Source organism: Papaver somniferum, chromosome 8 (assembly GCF_003573695.1).
Source record: "Papaver somniferum cultivar HN1 chromosome 8, ASM357369v1, whole genome shotgun sequence".
NCBI classification, from domain to species: Eukaryota; Viridiplantae; Streptophyta; class Magnoliopsida; order Ranunculales; family Papaveraceae; genus Papaver; species Papaver somniferum.
In genome coordinates, this window is record NC_039365.1 from 35,416,361 (window position 1) to 35,439,137 (window position 22,777).

A 22,777-nucleotide genomic window follows, 5' to 3' on the forward strand; every position below is an offset into this window, starting at 1 on the left:
TTTTGTTTTGACAAGATCGTAGTTAGATGCCAATGGTTTATGTTACAGTAGCAAGGCCACTTTAATCTCAACCATTTTACTTATCCATCAAAATAAAAAGATTTGGGGAATTCGGCATTTCATCTCTCCAATTGGTGTTTATAAGAGACGATTTCCGTGTATCCATTGCTAGTTTATCAGCTACCTGATTTCTAGCTTATCAGCATGGCTGCTTGGAGTTATGTCTGACCCACAATGACATGTCAGGCATCGATTATAATTGACTTATCAAATTGTATTTACATACCCAATTTACCCCTTTAACCAAATTTTCAAATGGCGGCCATATATTGTTTTCCTAAATAAAAATTCCTAAAAACACGCTCACTTAATGAAATTTATTAAATTTCTCAAAATACTCACATAACAAATAGATTTCTGTTTCTCCCTTACATTTTTTTTTACGAAGAACGTGGTTTATATATAATAATTTTTTTTTGAAAAATACTCCTCGAGAACAATTGAAGTAATCCGGATGGTTAAGTTGCGTATTATGGAGAAAACTTCAATATGCAGAAAAACCTCGGGACCTAGTCCAATCTTGAACACTGTACGATATTAAGGCTTTACAGACACTAGCCTACTATCATACTTCGGACAGGAATGTAGTTGAGACTGAATCGATCCTACGATCAATCTAGCTTCACTCATACTCCTTACGTCACTTGGATCTCGCAAAATTTTCCAAGATGGCGTCTTTTACATCCCTAAGAGTTGCTTCAGCCTATGTAAATACTTCTTAACTAATGTACCTCTAAAAGATAGCCTATTGATTTCCCTTCAGATATGTTTCATCAAGGTAATAAAAATCTCTTTACTTATGAGGGATCTTCAAGGTAAAGAAGATATCAAGCAACCCTCAAAAATTAGGATAGCTTACTCTCGTCAAAAGGTTGTAGAGATGCCTAATTGATTCTACCTCACAAGAATAATCCAAACAAATCAAAAAAGAGTTTTAATATATATATTGTGGAATCACAAAGTCTAGGACGAATAATACTTTTATATTTCTATTTATCGTGTTTTTGATCTGTAGTTCGTGAACTATAATAATGAATATGAACCATATTTGAATATCAAGAACTATCAAGTAAAAGATAGTCTGAGCGGGCTTCATGAATCTCTTATTGAAGACTTTAAAAATCGTAACCCAATATAGTTTTGGAAACCTTTTGTATTGATAAGTTCGCGAACTATCCAAATTAGTTTGTGTACTCAAGTTACAAAAAGTGTTTATGAACCTTTTTAAATCAACTAGTTCGTGAACTGTCCAAATCAGTTCGAGTTCTGGAGAATTAAAAAGTATCCAGTAACATCTTAGATCAGCTAGTTCGTGAACTGACCAAATAAGTTCGTGTGCGCAAGTTCATTAGAGAATATTCATTAAGTATTATTATTTATAATTTCTCGTGTAATTGGTAAATCGGTTCGTGAACATAAAAACTAACCTGACAACTCTTTATGAACTTAATACGCAACTGCAATATATTGAACAATAAATCGCTCTCATCCTATAATCGATAAGTTCTATATAGCTAGCTTAAAATTATGAATCGAGTTTTATTGAGTAAGAGCTTGTACTCGAGATTTCTTCTTTGCAATGTTCATCATAATACCAAAGTCATACACATGTATCAGTAGACGGAATGGTAGATAACATGAGTAAATAGGATAGTCAGTCTTCACATACCATTGTTCATGAAGTTCCCGTTGATATCTTTGTCGTTTTTCAGTCTTCCATCTTAAAGGTCGATTGATGAATTATGACACTCAACTACGATGCATAATTCTAAGTTCGGTACTGACTTTCGTATACCATGAATTAAGATGAAGTTCGAACTGTTAGACTTTATGTTGGTTTAGCAACAAATCAGGCTTAGCTAAGTTAATCTATGATTAGTTCTAATCTAAATTGGATTAAGTATATACCAGATTAAGGAAAGATTAGAGTTAAATATAGGAATTAGATTAGCTTAATGTTAGCTGAGGTGTCATGTTGACTAAGCATGACTCACCTAGTGAGATGCCATCCAACTAATGATGGACAGATTGGATGACACATAGATATCAAGTGATGACTAATCTCTCTTCTAGCCTCTTTCATATATAACCAGAATTTCTGATTTACTATTGATTGAGTAAGAGGAAATAGAAGTAGAAGCTAAGTCACTGAACCTTTTATAATTTGATGATTTATGTTTTTTTTCTTCTTAACCTTGTTGAATTATGTATCACGCTTTTATACTGCTCTTGCTCAATTCAGAAATAACCAAATATTGACTGTGTGCTTGATTCAGTCATGTTTATGTTGTAGCTAAATCATAACTAACTAGATAATCATTCTTGCTTTAAGCACGAGTAAACAGCTGCATATATGTGTTATCTAGCTTGTAGAATGTGTGAATACTAGGGTTAATATCTTTTCAGTATATGGGTAATTATATGATCATGTTTAAGCCAATAAATGATGATTATGAAGCTGAAATTCCAACATTCTACTTCTATTTCCCCTAGTTATTTCATGTTCTTCAACTGGGGTGTATACGGAGTGGTGTTTTTGGTTTAGTTTTAAGAAATCGGATAGAGAAATGGAATGAATTAATCTATCTACATCAACCCATACCTAGTTGTGTAATATTTTTACTGTGTAAGACATTGAATAGCTTAATACATGAGCTGTAAAGGTGACCAAGCAATAGAATAATGACTGCAAATGGGTTACCAATAGTTCAGATTGCATCTGAAGCTAGGGTAGAGTGTGTTGCACTGTGAAAGGTAATCTGAAACATGGTATATGGATGATATTGACATAACTAATCCTATTATTGGACAAGTTTGTTGATTTATTGATCCATGTTGGTTGTGATTACCGTCCTACCATACAAGGTGTTACTGCCTTAAAGTTTTTCTGTCAGCATGGTTCTATAGTAAGTCTATTGGACAACACTGAGAATTGGATGAGCTTAACAAACATAATTTACTGTAGACTTCTACGTATGGGTAGTGTTGAGCTTGTTGAGACTATTCTAGAATTTGCAAGTGGATGTGGATGTCCTTGACACAGATGGAAGCCTTCTAATTGTGTTCCTTTTATCATCTAGATCTCCATAATGTGACCATACTCTCATAAGAAGAGTTGATAAACTCGGTTATAGTTTGTGGGAAGTTTTCAGTCCAACAGTTGCACATGTCTGTCGTTACCGTGGCCAACCGGACTGCATGCAAGAGTTTCTACAAGCAAGGGCTTACCCAAAAGCAATATATGGGTGTATATTGTCCCTTAAGTTCAAGGTTGTTGAAGCTCCCCAAGTTCATCAAGTTCCTGAAATTTTCTTCTCAACCCAAAGCTCCTTATTATCAAGTTGCTACTAATTCTGTGAGAAAGTTATTGTTGCATGGAGGTATGCTTCTGAGGTTAATAGTCCTTCATGTCTTGTTAGTTCGGACACTGTTTTCTTACTCAACAGAACGAGTGAAGCTAGTGGCATGTCTGATATGGAAAACTAAGTGGGTATTATGTTGGAGCTGCTTGGACTAGAGTTAACTTAGTATATTGGGATTACTTGAGAGTATTAGTTCCAATGATTTTGACTCTTATCTTACTGGAGTATCATTCTCTTAATGTTAATGTTGAAGAAACCATGACTCTGGTTTGTGGAATACAAACAGATGTGGGTAAATAAAATTTGATTGCAGACTTGCATGGAAGAAGCACAATACAAAACCTTCAAAATATATCAAAGATAACAATGAAGTTGTTGGACTTGTTCTGTTTTTGGATGTTAGTCTCGCAGGTGGTGCACTCTACCGAAGAAAGTACCTTGGGTTGGCAGTGGAAGAATTGGTCTGAGTTTACCAATTTCCATTCTTGTATAGGTTCCCTGTGATATCTCTGTGGATAATATTTCTCAGATCATCAGAACACAACAGCCTCACAATGTTCCTGACTTCAGGGTCTGCTAATTATTAATCATACCGGTGGATGATTTCAGAATGTATTTGACGTGAATACTCTGGTTCAGTGGGAGCAAAAGTTTTTCCTCTGCTCAGGAGTTCCATGGGTTCACGACAACCATCGGAATCTGGATTATTATGAAGGTATGTTCAGCATCAAGCTTCAGGTATGTTCTCCTTTACGGTGCAGATTTGAACTTCATAGTACACTAGTTTGTTGTACTTATGTCGTTTGGTTTTCAGTTTATGAAAATTTTAATTGTATGTAATTTGCACCTTTTCATTACTCGACTAAACGTTTCCAAAGTGATTTTTTGAGAGTGATGAAAGAAATTTAATGAGAATAAGTGATGATTGTAGTAGTCTTGATGTAACTTCTATCATTTCCATGTGTCGCCAAAATGATACTTAGGGAGCTGATAAAAGCTATATATTTCGTTACGAAAGGACTGTAAAATTACGTTTCAGATGTTGTTCGTATGACGATACCCAAAGGTTAATCATGCTTGTAACGTCTGTAATGGAGCAAGGTGATCTATTTATACATGGTAAATGATAAGTCTTTTCGACCCAAAGGTTTAAAGACTCTGTTGAGTACTACTGATTAGTCTTTTTTTTCCTTGTTTATACTTCGTATATCACAAGTTTACCCAAAGGTGAAGTTGTGGTTGTAGTCTGAAATCAGAATTTTGCTATCATGAAGTTTTCAATGACGATTGTTAGTTCTGATTTATAGTTATATGAAGTTTCATATGCTAGTATTGTTAATATCATTCATATGGAATACATGCTATTTGTTTCGTATGTGTGTACAGTTGTATGTTATTTGTGTGTAAATATTTTACTTGGAAATTTAAGATTTATGATCATGGGTTTACCCAAAGGTGAGCTTATGATGGTATTGAATTTTGTATGATTTATACTCTGAATGTTGTAACAGAGGTTATGCCATTTCTGGAAAACATGATTGTTACTTTAACAATGTAGTTTATATCATCTGAATAGAGATAGTTGTTGCTGTTGTTGGAAGTTCATACTATCTAAACAAAGAACAATGAAGTATAAACAACATTGTGTAATTATAAAGAACAGTGGGAGTTTGATAGCTTTTGTTTTCATAATCATCTAACCTTGTTCTTGTTGTTTACATTTTATTGAGAACAATACAAAAAAAGTCCCTTATGGAGACATAGCTCACAGTGAGCACAGAAAGGCTTTTCGGAGATGTATGTCATAATGACAACAAAAGGTACTTTAGAAAGCAGTCTCATATTGAGTACAGAAGGTCAACATAGCTCATATTGAGTACAAGAAGTCGACATAGCTCATACTGACCACAAAAAATCTCTTCGAAGACGTATCTCATAAGAAATTTGAGCTTTGTTGTAGTCTCTTAAGTGATACATTAGCAGATCTCAATTGAGATCATAAGAAATTTCGTTGTAGTCTTCTGAGTGAGACATTAGCAGATCTAAAGTGAAATCATAAAGAGTTCATTGTAGTTTCTTAATTGAGACATAAGTAGATATTTTGAGGTCAAACAAAATTTATGTTTGCCATACTCTCTTAATCGAGATAATGGTGTAGATCTATTTTGAGATCATAAAGAAATTATGTTTGTTATATAGTCTCTTAATTTAGACATTGGAGGAAATCTTAGTTAAGGTCGTAAAGAAATCTCTTAGATGTAAACAACTATTTCGATCCAAATGAAGTCTTTTAATAAGACCTAAAGAAATCTCTTGAATAATATAAAATCTCAGTTGAGATTATCAAAGGTCTCATTGGTAAATCGTTTTTCAGATTATGAGAAAATCTCTAAAATGAGATATAATGATCTCGTTATGATTATAAAGAAGTCTCTTAATTGTGACAATCAGTCTCTTCAGAGATCATTTAGAATCCTCAATATCTGGGGTGTAAGTATCTTCATTGTAAAGATCAGATGAAAGCATAAAGTTACTCTTAAGATTGTTGTACGTCTAGTTTTCTGAATATAGAAATGGCGTATGCATCTTCTAAATGGTGTATAGGTCTTTATAGTCGACCGCTAGCGTGCTTTTAACTTGAGCTTGTTTTTTTCAGTAAAGAATTTGTTGCTAACCAAAGTGGGAGATGTTAGACTTCATGTTGGTTTAGCAACAAATCAGGCTTAGCTAAGTTAATCTATGATTAGTTCTAATCTAAACTGGATTAAGTATGTACCAGATTAAGGAAAGATTAGAGTTAAATATAGGAATTAGATTAGCTTAATGTTAGATGAGGTTTCATGTTGACTAAGCATGAATCACCTAGTGAGATGTCATCCAACTAATGATGGACAGGTTGGATGACACATAGCTATCAAGTGATGACTAAGCCCTCTTCTAGCCGCTTTCATATATAACCAGAATTTCTGATTTACCATTGATTGAGTAAGAGGAAATAGAAGTAGAAGATAAGTCATTGAACCTTTTATAATTTGATGATTTATGTTTTTCTTTCTTCTTAACCTTGTTGAATTATGTATCACTCTTTTATACTGCTCTTGCTCAATTCAGAAATAACCAAATATTGACTGTGTGCTTGATTCAGTCATGTTTACGCTATAGATAAATCAGAACTAACTAGATAATCATTCTTGCTTTAAGCATGAGTAAACAGCTGCATATATGTGTTATCTAGCTTGTAGAATATGTGAATACTAGGTTTAATATCTCTTCAACATATGGGTAATTATATGATCATGTTTAAGCCAATAAATGATGATTATGAAGCTGAAATTCCAACATGAACAACTAAAATTGATAACAAGCTTGACATACTAAAACTTGTGAATTTGACCGAATGAGACTCTAACACTGCTTCTCTACATAGCAGAAAAATGTGAAGTATTATATCAACTAAGGTCCATGAATTATGGCATCTCCCTGCTGCAAATTTTTGTGACTCTAGGGAAGTTGGAAGAAAAAATTTCATGAAAGATACTTTATATAAGGCATGAAAGAATACTAAGTATTACCAAATATCATTTTGGACCCACACTTTTACAAGAAAATCTATATATCTTCAAATTTAGGGTTTGGAAAATATTTACTATTCGGCCAACACTATAAAGCATTTCCAATTGTAGGGGGTCAAAGGTCTTAAAAATACATGACACTTAGGATTTAAGAGACTTTCTACCAATCTCTTATGTGAATGTCCTAATTGTTATGAAGATGACACGGATGATATACAATGAGAAGTTGAAAATACAAAGTTTATTTATTTATTTATTTATGGAATCACATTTCATTTCATTCAGACCAGAATAGTGATTATATGATTTCTTACAAGATTATCAAAAACACCAAAATTCAAGACAATCAAAACTCAAATATAAATGACAACACAAATTGCAAGTATATCGCAAAGAGAAAGAGCCATGAACCGCAAAGACATCCAATCTTTGTAGATGTGGTAGTGATGGATGATGGTGTGAATCGAAATCAACTCCGACCATTTAAAATGATTATTTTCCTCACTAAGAGAAATAAAATGGAGTATTTTCCCCAAACTATTACAGATCCAACCGAATTCGGATGCCATAAATTCCTCTTGTTGAAGATGAACCTAAAGCGATGTCGAGCAGAATCGTTTGATTTTTTGATGAAACAAGAATAACAAGCCAATAAACACCATGGAGATTTGAAACAATCGCTATTATAGCGAAGGAAAAATCGTCGTAAAGACGAAGAAAAGATCACCCAAATAGCGAAGAAACGTGTTCATAGACATCAAAAACAACAAAACAAAACCTAAAAACCTAAAATAAATTATTTTTATTTATAAAAAACTAAAAATTCTTGCTCAGATCTAGCCAAAAGAATTAGATCTGAGCGAGAAGAAGAAACAAGCTATAGGTTATTTTTTCCTTTTAAGAGAGAGGGAGGATAAAACTGAAGTTATAAGATTTCAAAGACAAAGTCATATTCATGCTTTCTCAATGACCCTGATTTTTAAGTCCATGTCAGCATATCTATTCCAAAAAAATCTATTTTTAACCTCCAAGTAGAATGGTCGTGACACCTGGCATTGGAGATATATTTTAGGTAGAAAGTTTAATTTTATTTGTTTTTCACACCAGGGATGACCCACAAGAAAAAACATATTATTTAAATTTCTAGGTAGGAAAAATCCATAATAGTTTTTTTTTTTAGCAAACTCATATGGGCATATAAGGATACTAATGCTTTCTAGTACATCTCTTAGGTTTAACTATAATCTTTTAAGAATTAATTAACTTACAAAAATATAATTGGTACTACAGTATAACCCCTATAAAATAGTAGCATCGGGACCGGTAAAATTTATCAAGTTATCGCGATATTGAATTATCGACAACATAATAATTATTAATATGTATATTAGTTTATCAAAAAAATGTGTAATTCTTGCCATCAAACACTACGTCAAAGGTTCAAACTTTGTGACGCATGGATTATAAGAGCTTTTAAGATGCATTATCGTTGTCGATTCTATCGTAGTATTTTGGGGGGTTATGAAGCAGAAGAATCAAATCCGAGAAGATTAATGTTTTAGACTCAATGAACCTCGTCGTTTCAACTTGGAAAATAAATGTTCGTTCAATGGATGACACAGCGTCAGAGAATTTAACTGAATGAAGGTACTAAAGAACTGCAACATTTAATCAAATGATTGAATTATCACAGCGGAATGGATGTTGAATATCTTTGGAACTACCCTCAAGAAAATACTATTCTGGATTTTTAACTGACGAGGAAATAACTGAGAGCATCATGGGAAACGAGGAAAGTGATGATGTGGAAGCTAAAGATGAAATTCTACTGATAGAGTCACCTTCACGTAAAGAAGATAACGAAGTTGTGAAGACGTCGAATTGCTCCCATTTTGTCGAATATGTTTCGCATAGCCTGCCACAAAAAAACCATCATCATCTCTGACCACACCTCAATCCCTGCAAAAAGAGAATTAGAAGACACACCATCTGTATATAACTTATGAAAACTATTCCTTGAGAAAACCCATTAACCAAGATAAAAACCCATTTAGGTATGTTCACAAAACCAATAATCTAGAGATCAACAAGAAAAATAAAATCTATTTGATTTCCTCATTTTCTTTCGGAGAAAAGTAAATTAATATGAAAAAAAAAATAACTTCATAAGAATAATTACATAAAATAATTGAAAAGGTATATCTTTGTTTGTCTGTGATGGTGGTGACCGAGAAAATTATTAAAGAGAATAAAGATGGATTTCGAGTGATGATCTTGAAATGCTGGCATTTTATGCTTGAGGACAAAATAAAATTCGTATGAGACTTCAATAAATGCGGGACTTTAAATTGCAGACTCAAAAATACTTTTTCTCTTTGATTCTTAAGAAATAAGTCATAGAGAAGTTAAAGACTTTAGACCAATTGGGTTGATGAATAATGTATACAAAATGATCTCGAAGGTACTAGCGGAAAGATCTAAAGTCGGTGCTTCCTTCTCTTATTTCTCATCAGCAAGTTGCCTTCACAAAAGGCAGATAAATCCTAAATTATGCTCTAATTGTGATTAATGTCTAGACTCTAGAATTAACAGTGGTAAACCTGAGGTGTGGAAAATAGATTTTGAAAAAGCTTTTGACCCTCGTTTTATGGGAACTTGTGGAAGAAGTTTTGCACAAGATGGGACCTCGCGGTCTGTGGAGGAGATGAGCTGCAATTCTGATACTCCTACAATGTTGCTTATAAATGCCTCAACCCGTTCGAAGATCATCGCGGGTAAAGAGCTAACTAAAGGTCAAGCTTTGTCGGAAATTATGTCCGCGACCATCACTTGAACAATATGGAAATGCAGGAACAATTTAGTATACAATAATATTAAGTTCGGCGTGTTATAAACCATTGGAAAAGTGAAGCACGGGATTTTTCGGGTGTAAAATGCGAAACATCTTAGTGGCGTATCAGTATCATTGGATAATGTAAAGTCAAATTTGGACCATTATTTTATATCTTAATTTCTTGAGGAGTGCAGTGTTTTCTGAGTTTTATACTCCCTCCGAATCTAAATAGTAGACTGATTTGTGTGTAAATTTACACACAAACCAGCCTATTTTTTATAAACAAAGGGAGTATTGTTTAGAAATTTTTGAAAGTCGTTTTTTTCTTTCAAAAATAATTTTAGTCGGTTTGAAATCTCTAATGTTTAACTTTGGTGGTTCACTCGGCTTACTGCTCGTAACCTTTTAAGCTTTTTCCAATCGATTTTGCGTGTAGAAATATCTCGGTAATATGGTGTTAAATAAATTGCCCCTTAACTCTCATTAGAGGTCGACCTAGTATGGTCCCCCTCGGGAAAACTAATCCATTGCAGTCATCTGTGGTCCTCTTCATTGTCTCAACTCTTTTTGCATCTATGACAATCATCATGATAAATTAAGATACTAGACATTTATCAATCTTGATTTATATTTTATCATTCCAATTTTCCAACCCAAAATTGATTGATTTAAATTGCATACCAATTGATTCTTCTGAAATGGAAAATAAAATATCATGATCATTATAATGAAGGATGACAATTATCAATTTCCTAATATTCTAAACGTTCCTAATATCATATGGTTTGCATGAGCAATCGCAGTGCATTCTCTAATCAACCATGGAGCAAGAAGTACTATGGAAACAAATCTTTAACAATAATGCTAAGTACACAGGGAGAAAATCCCGCCGTTTCTTATGGGTAAGATAAAAATTTGGTGGGCTCCACCACTAAACCTGTTCCATGTTTATCTCCGGCGGAGACCACCAAAAGTTTTGTTCCATCCAGGAGAAAAACGACGGGATTTTCTCCCGGTCAACGTAGCATCACTCAATATCTAAAGTTCACATAAGTATTTGGTCTAAAAAGGTATTTGATTTAGTTTTCCTAGAATTACGTAAGCTCTCAAATTAAGTCTTATGGGCTAGATTGAGCTGCTAGATTAGCAGAAATGTGTTGCAATTCAAAGAAAAAGTGTTGCATATCCATTAACACTAATTCTCTCTCCTACCAGTTGCTAGCATGTGAACTAGCAGCTAGACAGTTACGTTGAATGTTTCCGCTGAAAAAACCACATTTTCATGGAATGGTTCAGCAGCGCTCACAAAAATCACATGGATCACAAAAATCACAAAATTTGATCTGACGGCCGAAATTGGTTACGCTGAACCAAACAGCGCTGGACAGTGGTCCCAGATGAAGTGGGTTTCTAATCTAGCTGCTAGATTAGCACTCCCATAAGACTTTGATGGTTGTCCTAGCTGACGTGGATTGCCAATCTGCTGCCAGATTAGCACTCCCATAAGACTTTGATGGTTGTCCTAGCTAACGTGGATTGCCAATCTAGCTGCCAGATTAGCACCCATTAAGACTTAGCCTTAGCTGCCATAAGACTTGGCATTTTCTTGCTATGTAGAGAAGCAACATGACAATAGTAGTGCTTGCTCTTACACTTGCATGGAGCACGCTATAAGCTCTTGATGGACTCTGGTCTCCAACACTCTAAACCCTCACTAACTCTATTTTAAAACACATTATTATTGATAGTTTGGTACGATTTAGGTACAAAATTTTGATTTTTGTCGTAGATTCAGTAGTCTTCATTCATTTTCCAAAAAAAAAAATATCTCTCCACTTGTGGCGAAAATTATAAATCTTTTGAGTAAAATTCATCAGATTCATCATTAGCTGAACCATTGTTTTCAATTTTGACATAAAACAGACTAGATGACAAGTTATTCTTCAGTTTGAACAGACTAATAAAAGCTAAACAACTGTGAGATTGAGATTATGTAAATGGTGTCAAGTCACAATCGGGTATTTCTTAAGTTCTTTGTGTGATAAGAGCATCTGTTGACATTTTTTTAACGTCTTCTTCATCCATTTGCCTAACTTCTTTCAAGGAAATAACCTCGTACCTACCGTATTTGCACCTCACACTTCCCGAGTGATTTTCTTTTTAATCGGTGAGTCCATGTCCGACCTAGAGTTTACAAATTTTCGCCTAACGATTTTATTGTTCTACTAGAAATTTAAATTCGGACGCATTTCTTGCTCTATAATCCCATAAGAAAAGTTGAAATAAACACCCAATTGATTCATAGAATGCTTCTTTTTTTGAAGTACAACTATTTACAATTTACAACTGAAAATCTCAATATGACCAAAAACATTTGCAAATTGACCATTATATGGTATCTAGCATCTACCATATAAAATACCAACACAGTTTGTTTTACTTGTAATCTACATTTTGTGGACTTTACTTCAGCCCTGCATAATATAGAACTTAAATGGTTAATTAGAGACTAAGTCTACATGTTTAATAATTTCGTGCAACCAGTTTCAACTCTTACTAGTCTACTAAGCATCAATATCACACCACTTGGGAAGATCCTTGAAACATATATACCCGTACATTTTCCATAAAAAGAGTCCAAGAAAATTTCAGACTGATGGGAAAAGCATCCGAGTCAAATCATGCTTGTGCGATGGTAGTTTTGTACTCTTGTTTGATGCATGTTTTGACAGTTATGCGAATATGTGATTGACTTTGGCACTTTGACAAAATAATCTACTTTGTATAGTACATTTACACCAATGGCGCGCGCATGCATTTAGCTAGCACTTATCCCCCATTAGGTATCTGTTAATATCCATGTCTATGGCTACATGGTCAAACCCGAAATCAAGTTCCTCCACGCCAAAATCTTGATACTCAAACAACCAACCAAACCCATTTTCCACAGCCGATGAAGCCTCCCCAGCATTGTTGTAAGATTGTTCCGGTACCGGAAAATCCCACGACAGTGAATCAAGTAATGCTTCATCGTCCCATGCCAACCTCATTATTGGGTCTTCCTCATGACTGTTATCGGATGTTGATCCAGACTCATTACTTGAAGTACAATTTTCTGGTGGTGTTGAACTCAAATTTTCCTCCGGAGATGACGTATGGACAACTAGGCCAGTTTTTGCCATAGTGTCCTCGGACTCTGGTTGACTAACGGTCAACGGAGATGCTGCTGTCTTTAGTGTATCAGCTTCTTGTTTGTTAAGGGGTTCATGAGTGGCAGGATTAATCCCCATCTTAATAAGTTTTTTCTTTATGTGAGTGTTCCAATGGTTCTTTATTTCATTATCTGTCCTTCCCGGTAATCTTCCTGCAATCTTAGACCACCTACACAAACATTTAAAATGAGCTTAGATAAGGGACTAGTATTAAAAAAAAAATGAACCTACTGCAAAAGAAAGCAGGCTCAAATAAATTAAAGGAAATCAAATGTCAGCCAATGACTAATTTTTACAAAAGTTAAAGAGGCACATAATTTGGTGAGAAAAATTCAACAAATACTGTTCCTACTAAAGGTATCTTTTCCTAAAGAACAAACAAAAAAAATAACTAATCAAGTTTATCGGAAATTGCTTTCAGCAATAATTAGCCATTACGATAGTAAAACAATTAGATTAATTTTTCCTTTTCTTAAAGATTCGTCCCAAGGCATTATATATATATATATATATATATATATATATATATATATATAAAGCTGTAGTTTCATAAAATAAATATATACTGGTAGCGCTTAAGCAAACAGTCTAACACTACTTTCAGGGTTCAGAATTCAAAATTTAACTGCTCTTAACTTAACCTCAATATTACATCTCCAAAAGAACAAGCATAAATTTGAATGACATCAAGATGCACTCCTCCATTATAATGCTTGAATTTTCAAAGAGATGCAATCAATGATAGTATAAACTGAAATTAACTCTGAGCTAAACTAACCTGTTACCAAGGCGAGCATGAAGATCAATAACCAACTGTTCTTCGTCTTCCGTAAGAAGACCTCGCTTTAAGTCCGGACGAAGATAATTAGTCCAGCGAAGACGACAACTCTTGCCACAACGAAGCAAACCAGCAAGTTTAGGAACAGCTCTCCAACAACACTGACCATTGTTAAGTATGAAATTAACAAGCTTCTTATCTTCTTCAGTTGTCCATGGTCCTTTCTTCACTCCGAGTTTGTCACAGCAAGGTTGTCTTCCCATGATCACTCTAACTTTAGAACTGGTAGAAGTTTTTTTCTTTCTTAAGTTTTTTCAAAGATGTTACCTCAACAACAACTCTCTCTTTAAGTAAGCAACACTACTTGATTGTTTAAAAATAGATTTCCCACCACTTACTTACCCACATATATATAAGTGTAGGTGTATGACAACACCTGTTAAATAAGGACTAGTAGCAGTGATAGGAGAAGAAAGAAAATATTATTCTTTTTGAGAGAGAGAGGTAGACAGAGTGTGATGAGAGACTCCGGAAAGGTACTTTGGAACAACAGTCTTCTGTTCATATGTGTTTGTTTTTCTTCTTTTTTTAATGATTTTATGATTATTTTTTTTTATTTACTTTTTTGATAAACTTATTTATGATTGTTAAGTTAGTGATACAATCAACTCTTAATAATACGAAATTTTTTAAAAGTCCTCGTTAGTACACGAACTACCAAAAAAAAAATTCTTTTTGGAATGCAGTCTCACTATAATTTGGTTGTGAAAATCATGCACAACTAGGCCTCCCAATCGGCAACTGCCATCCGATGTGTTGCCACGCACAGTGTCCATTTTGACTAAAATTTACTATGTACTCGGAGAAAAATTAAGTTGTGTAGGCTACAAAAAGATTTAAGTTGTATAGGCTACAATTATATTGATTCTTTATTGGAATTAAAATGGTAGGTTGACTGAAGAACCATCTTTGTAAAATATTTAGTACGAAGAGGATGATGAGTCCCCTAACTAGTAACCACCATTCATAATTCAAATGTTGGAATGACTCTTTGTCTATTATTAGATTCTCTCACCAGGTTTTCGAAAAGATTAATTTAGGTTAGCTTGGAATCACAGGAATCAAGAAGTTATTGCGTGTTTTACTGCGAGATATCAAGTTCTTAGGGCCGGCCCTAAGCACCTGATTTCTCCAATGGTGGGTCTATACTTATCCTGAGTCCCTGACATAAGACGTCAATTACAAAAGGGAGAGTAGCATTCTGTCATAAGCAGTACCTAATATGGAATGATTAGTCAGTAAATAACATTATAACATTATTTATGCTGTGATGGTCAATAAGTGCTTTACTTGCAAGGAAAAAACAAATTGTTATTGGACAAAGATTTTAAACCTCTGATTCTTAAATTATTTTATAAGTAACAGTAACAATGTTTTATGCTAAGTTGCTAACTAACTAACACTTATTTTATTGTTTAGTTAAATATTTTGTACTAATGATGCATGAGAAATGAGAATATGAGATGTAAGTTTGGCATTAATGAGTTACATCATAATATCGTCATCAGTCATCAGCATATGATTGAGTACTCGCCAATACTACTGGAGTTTTTTAGTTACCTAAAACAATCCTGGCCCAGAAGGATAATTTTAGGTGCCTAGCCTAGGGCATTCTTTCAAAGTTGCTGCAACATCCTGGCCCAGAAGGATGACATGGTAGATCATCCAACTTTCTAAAAAGGTAAGGGATTCGCGGCCGTGTTGTAAACCTTTTACTATTTGCATGTCCTCTAGCTAGACTCTTCTAATTTGCATCATTTTGGCCAGATAATGCCATTATGTCCCCGCCCACCGCCCCACCGAAGTTTCGGATTTTCAACAGGTGTATTTCGTAGGGTTGCCCCCTATTGCATCAGTGAAAAATACACGAGGGCAAGTCACAGAATACAATGTCTTCCGGAGTGTTTTGATCCTCATTTTGATCGAACTTAAAGTAATTTTCTTAACCTTATATTTAAGCTTTGAATCCGAAATCTGAAAGAAAAAAGAAAAAAAAAACGCCATGTCGATGAGGCTGCAAAAGTGGTGTAACGGCATACTTGATCATCATCATAAATGTAGCGACAACAGTTCCCCCAGGACCCAGCAATATATGATGCAACATCTTCGTAATCGAACCGTCATAACGAATTGTCTGTCCATCAAATTCCAGATTTTCAGATAAAAATGGGGGAAGAAATGGGAGAGACACTAATTGTGTTGGAGAACTGACTCATTACCTTCGACTTTCTAAGAGGATTTGAAACCCTTCGAAAATGTCAGAAAGCTTTTTGTGATGTGGTCTATTATCCATCTAATCTGTCACTAATTATGGACGCGTTTCAGCTTACTAGGGATAGAGGGGTTTGGCCGACAGTTTAAAAACTAATATTTGAAACCGACCACCAAAACGAAACCAACAAAGTACCTCTCCCAAATCATTTTTTATATTCTTCTTCTCCCTATCGAAATGTACCCTAATGATAGCAATTCTTTTCCTTTTCTCGGTTGATTTGATGAGATTTTCTAGGATTAGGAATTTACTAAACTCAAGACCCATGATGGAAAACCATTATGTGACGGCAATGCAGCACATGATTGTAAATATGGAGTTCAGTGGCACGTAATTTTTACAACCAACTTAAAATCATGTCCCAAAAAGTCTTAGACTCAGTTCGAATAGCTGTAGGTAACTGTAATTGAGCTAAGAACCCGAAAAACAAGAGGTCATTTTTTTAAGGAAATTGTTGAAAGCAGAGAAAAAAAGATCGAGATGACATTGGCTGAGGGGTTACGGTCTGAGTCTTAAATAGTGTTGTAGGTTAATTAGTTGAGCTTACATTGGCTTGGACTTGGACTCTGACTTTTAACAAACCCCAAACCTAATTTACATGGAAAAACTTCATGGTTATAATTTTCACGACCTGAAACCAACTGATTTTGACAATCTAATTTTCCACTTACGTATGCATACGTGATAAAGAAAGGCCAATATTACTTTCTAATTAAAAAAACAAATCTAAATCAAGAATATATTGAAAAATAAAAATTCAATCTTTTTCAAAATCAATCAAGAGTTCTGACCAATGCGAATGTACCAGAGACAATCATGAATGATGGTCTCTCTATCTACTATCTTTTCCTTAGGTTTCTTTTTCTTTCCTTTTAGGGTTGGTGAGATGCGAAAAAGTACCCAGGTATCTGACGGGTCTGAGAACTGGATAACATAAGTAGGTCCAGTGTTTTGGGTGGACAATGTCTAATCGTGACGCTTCTTGTAGTGTCATTGCACGCATGAGCTCTCCACTATTACACTACCTGACTACCACATATACAAACCCCAGCTGCCTGCTTAATAGGAACAGTGAATCCGTGAAATCTATGATTTTTTCGCAAATTATGCTTTTCCTCCGCCCATTTCTTGTATTGCTATCATTAGGCTTAGGCTACACTACGGTTTGAACAAGTAGTTGAACATATGCTTCAAAAAAAAAAAAGAAAAAAAACAAGTAGTTGAACACAAACACAACTCTCACTGAAATTCGAGAAAGTGGCGGCAAGGGTATTATGAAGGTAACTAGGTAAGAAAGCAGCCACACTTGGGTCCTTCAACATGGAAGGGAGAAACCGAGCTACTTTTCAAAGCAGCAGGTATACGAGTGGTTATAAGTAACATCTGAACACTATAAGCAGAGATCCTAAAGCGTACAAGAAACTCATTTCCTACTTGGACAAAACTCCAAAAGATTAATACCAGGTTGTTGAGCAGTCAATGGTCTTTATCAACAAAGCTTTTCAGCAGCCAAGGCAGCTCAAAAATCCCCTCTGATGAAAGGAGAAGACGACGAAACTCTCGCCTACACCAATCTAACAGACATGATATCTCTTTGCAACATACATTAACCATCAGAGGCAAGTCAATTATCTAGGTGAGGCAGGCAGTCGAAAATAAAGAGATCTGGTGAAGCAAAATATTCTGACATTTTGAAATATCAAGTCTGCAGGGTATGTAGGATTGTAACTTGGGACTTTCTAAAGTGACGTCCCAGTTCCATAAAGCTACACCACCTTAGATCCAACTCTAATTGAGGTGAAAAACTGCCTCAAAACTAGAAAAGGGACAAAACAATGGCGAGAAGAGCGAGCCATGGTCGCATTCATTTTCACAGTGCACTTAGTAAAAACCACTGTAGTACATTAAAAGGACTAAGGGAAGATCATGAAGTGGAACCCCTCCACCATTCACAATAAAAAAAATTGGTTCTCACACGGAAGTAGAAACAAGCAAGTACCCTTTACTACTAGTAGATTCTTACTGTTTTAAGCAAATGTTTGTTATATCAACTAATACCAGTTTCAAATATGTATTGCCACTAAATTAAAATGTCTAAATCATTTGTCGTAAACCTAGTATGAGGATGCAAGCAACTGACAGTAGTCACACTTGGACATCAGGAGAAACAAAGAAAATGAACAAATACATGTAGCTAGTATAATCAGGACAAGCTCTAATCTCACAATGAACCGAGTGGAAACCCCCACATGTTGTTTACTTACTGAGGTCCTGCAAATTTGCTCATCATCTTAGCAATGATAGGGGCCACTCTGGGATTTGATTGATGCTTTGCGATGTTTGCAGGGTTTTTCATCACTGTAAGAAAACATGATAGATTTAAAAGTGAGTACCCAGACACCCATATTGTTGCTCAGAAAGAAAACGTACTCAAATTACGAAATCTAAACGCAGAATACAAAAAATTCTGGACCATTTAATAACAAACAACAAGGGACGCACTTGGGTTTCACAGTCGACATAGGGATATGCTATTTGGAAATGCAAAATACTCCTGCTTCAAGTTGAAGATCTTATCTTAAACACTTAAAGGTTCAGCTATTAACAGATGCCTAGAGTTTTAAATACAATGCGCCCCAAACCACATTCACTTAAGAAAATTTAGAACGATAGAGTCAGCAATTCCATAGATTACATCCGCTCATATATACCTAGTCAGTAGTCACTCATACATATGATTCTGGAAGGACCATCCAAGAAAAAAAATAACCATCTCGAAGAAATGAAAGCAATTTAAGGTGAATCAGAACATACCATCTTGAAGAGCAGCCATAACTTCTGGATCTTTGAATGCAGCCATTAGTTCAGGATCCTGCATGCAACGATAACAGTAAAACCCACTTGTTAATAACTGATGTTGGAAGTAAAAACATGAATGTAAATATTTGTTGTAGATATACAGCATTCGAGAACATGTATATTATAAATATTCACCGTGATAACTAAATTGACAACAATTCTTACATTTAGAATTTTTGACATATCAGGCATTCCACCTGCACCCATTCCAGGCATTCCTCCTGCACCCATTCCAGGAATTCCACTTCCAGCCATTCCAGGCATTCCTCCAGGAGCACTACCTCCACCCATTCCAGGCATTCCACTTCCTGCCATTCCAGCAGGCATTCCACCTCCAAAACCTCCAGGCATACCACCTGGGAATCCCCCGGGCATGCCACCTGGGAATCCCCCAGGCATGCCAGGGAACCCGCCAGGCATGCCACCAGGAAACCCACCAGGTATGCCTCCAGGGAACCCACTCGATGATGATTGTTCTCGCTTCTTAGCCTTCTCATATGCAGCCTGTGGAGGACCAACAACACATCAGCAACAGATTTATTCATGTAAAACATAAAATCATAAATAGTGGGCGTAAAGATATTACTAACCTGAGCCTCAGCTTTGCGACGTTGTCTTTCACGTTCTACCTTCCTCTCCTCTTTCTCTTTGCGTAAGCGGTCGTACTTTCGACGGTGTTCTTCAATCTTGTGTGCATTAGGTTCAACCTGTGTAGTAAACAGCTTAAAGTGAGAGGAATGCAAATAAAAACAGATACTTATTCATCATTGTGAAGGAATAGTCCCACATTGCTAATATCCTCCAACTCAAAACCAATTGGTAATGAGTGGAGTGGCCCTAAGGATTATAAACAGCAGGATCTTAGATAACCCAGACAATGAGGGACTAATAACCTCAACAATCATGGACAATTGGAAAAGCTGTCACCTTCTTCAGTACAGCATGGATCTCTTCATCATAATCGATCTTTGAGGCAACATGAAGATCCTTAGCAGCTTCTTCCCACTGCCCAAGCATGGCCTTAGCCATACCGCGAGACTTGTAGCCTTTAGCAGAATCAGGATTAATCTGAACCAAAAAATAAATAAAAATACAGTAACATATATGAATATGATCAAGGTAAACTATACATAGTAGTAGTAGTAGAAAAATGCAGCAGCCAGCATGCACTGATCCATGGAATTACCAAGTGTGCAGGAACAACAAATGTGTGTTAGAAGTAACAAATAATATTTATCGAATTTTTTATAACTATAACGCAGGCATCATGTACATGTCTACGTTTATGGCTGCAAGAGCGTAAGCATGGGGAATAATGCAATTTAAGCATGACATGCACTGATCCATGGAATTAACAAGTATGCAGGAACATCATATGTGTGTTAGAAGTAACAAATAATATTTATCGAACTTTTTATAACTATAATGCAAGCGTCATGTACATGTCTACATTTTTGGCTGCAAGCCCGTAAGCAATGGGGGATGATGCAATTTAAGCATGACCACAAATCATCAAATAAAGATAACATATAAATAATGGACAAAATCCATAATTCGTACATTTCTAGTTGTTCACTATATGTAGTTACTTTCGGTGTCCAGCAGATGTCTAAATTAAAACCCGCAACAAAAATATACCAGGTTATTCAATTTACCTCAAGAGCAGCACTGGCATCTCGAATAGCAGCGTTGGGTTTCTTCATTTTGATAAACACAGTAGCTGCACAAGAATCAATACAACAACCCTTAAGTAACAAACAGAAGAAGAAGAAAAAACCACAGTAACAAGCTTTGAATTACAAGACTAAAATTGAAAACACAAATTACCTCTAGTTGCATACATAATAGCAGATGTTGGGTTCAGCATAATCGCCTCTGTAAGATGCTCAACTGCTTCCTCTAGCTTACCTAGTTAAAACAAACAAGAAATACACTCAGATTTCACATGATAACTAATCAACACAAAATCCCCTCCAAGGCTCCAATGAAAAGAAAACAAGATAAGATTACAAAATTTCAATTACAATTACATATTGATAGACAACATTCAATATAATGCTTCAAAAAAAAAAAAAAAACATCCGCTGGCTATGAGATCAACAAACACAATCTACATACCTTCCGATATTGCTTCCATTGCCTGTCCTTTAGCACTTTGTGAAGCTTCCCGGTTTTCATCAGTAACCTCTACAGATGAATCTCCCATCTGCAGTACCAATTTATACAACATTAGTCAAACCAACAAAATCTAGAATTACATAACTCAACGTTCACTAAACAAGTTATACCTTCTGGGGAGAATCATTATCAGGTTCAACAACATCTCCTTCAAGTTCAATATCAGATTCAACTACTTCATCACTTTGATATTCTTCTTCTTTAGGTTTAGTTGTTTCTTCTTCTTCTTCAGTATCCTCATCATCAAGATCATCCATCATTCCACTTTTCTGTTTACACACATTTCTAGGGTTTCAGTATCCACAAAAAATACACAAACATCACACGTCTAGGGTTTAAGAACCAAGACAATACCGATTCATAATGTTTTTCTCCAGATTTATAAGCTGATGCAGGTAAATTAGCACCAAGACTGCAACATACAAGATTTCATTTAAGATAAAGATTAAACAGGGATTTCAAAAAAAGAATTAGGGTTTTAAAATTTGAGATTAGAATCGTATTTACCTTTCGAGATAATCTCTGAAGAAAGAAAGAGAAGGATCGCTAAGAAGAGATGGATTAGATTTACATTGATTGATAAAGAGTTTCAACTGATCTAACTTTGCTGATTCCATTGATTAGTTTTTCTTCTTCTTGTTGAAGAAAACTCGAGAGAGTGAAAAAGAAAAGAGGTGAAGTGTGAGGAGTAAAACAAAATTCTCTTTGTTTGGTAAAACTGTGGGTCAAAGTTTATTCTTCGATTTTTCTTGGACGGCAAATAATGAGATAACGATCGTGAAATGGAGTGGGCAGGTAGGATAGCATGAGAATGAGATAGGATCCTTTTTCACCTCTTACGTGGCAATGTCATCGGACATGGATAATATCCAGAAGAGTCATGTTATCGCCTACTTCGAGTGCTTATAGATACACATTTAGAAATAGCTTTTCGATTTCTGGAAATCAAAAAGTGAGAAATTATTTTAATGTAAAATTTCAGAACGACTTCTAAAAACAGAAAAATCAATTTTTTATGAAGCAAAATATTTTTATTTCTAAGCTATTAACAATATTGTGAGAATATACTTCTAAGCCGTCATATTTTAAAAATAACATTAATTTTTTTTTGAAAATAGTTCTGCACTTTACCAAAAAAAAATTAGAAATTTTTTATTAAATGTAACCTTAGAGAAGTGGCTGGATTAGGGCTGCACAACGGGTAGGGTGGGTAGGATATGGCCTATACCCGCCACCCTACCCGTTTATTGGCGGTTAAGAAAAATTTCACCCGCCACCCTACCCGCCATTAAACGGGTAAGATCCTACCCAACCCATTCTCTGGCGGGTCGGGTAGGGTAGGGTGGCGGGTATAACCCTTTTTTTTTCTGCAGGAACAGATACATCATCAAGTACAACAGAATGGGCTATGTCTGAGATGATGAAAGTGAATTACATGAACTAAACTAACAAGAGAAACTGCTGGTTCTTGTTGTACAGTTAAGAGTTTTCTGCACTTCTTGAGCAAGTAAATCTACGTTTGGTGATCCAAAAGATGAACCTACTTCAGAAATTGAAGGAGGAGGAGTCGAATAAACGGGTGCTGCTGGTG

The 22,777-nt window shown here is 35.2% G+C and overlaps 2 protein-coding genes across 2 annotated transcripts; both read right to left on the reverse strand.

The window, feature by feature from the left end:
• Positions 1-12,125: 12,125 nt before the first annotated feature.
• Positions 12,126-14,209, reverse strand: LOC113305973 (protein ODORANT1-like). The gene is made up of 2 exons (XM_026554965.1): positions 13,818-14,209; positions 12,126-13,208 (listed from the first exon to the last, which is right to left on the reverse strand). The coding sequence occupies exons 1-2, from the start codon at positions 14,078-14,080 to the stop codon at positions 12,650-12,652; spliced, it is 822 nt and encodes a 273-aa protein (XP_026410750.1). The 5' UTR covers positions 14,081-14,209; the 3' UTR covers positions 12,126-12,649.
• Positions 14,210-18,131: 3,922 nt separating this feature from the next.
• LOC113305980 (FAM10 family protein At4g22670-like) lies at positions 18,132-21,904 on the reverse strand. Its single transcript, XM_026554971.1, has 11 exons — positions 21,694-21,904; positions 21,541-21,598; positions 21,297-21,455; positions 21,127-21,214; positions 20,836-20,916; positions 20,664-20,728; positions 19,936-20,076; positions 19,599-19,715; positions 19,174-19,512; positions 18,964-19,021; positions 18,132-18,507 (listed from the first exon to the last, which is right to left on the reverse strand). The coding sequence occupies exons 1-11, from the start codon at positions 21,801-21,803 to the stop codon at positions 18,410-18,412; spliced, it is 1,314 nt and encodes a 437-aa protein (XP_026410756.1). The 5' UTR covers positions 21,804-21,904; the 3' UTR covers positions 18,132-18,409.
• Positions 21,905-22,777: the final 873 nt, after the last annotated feature.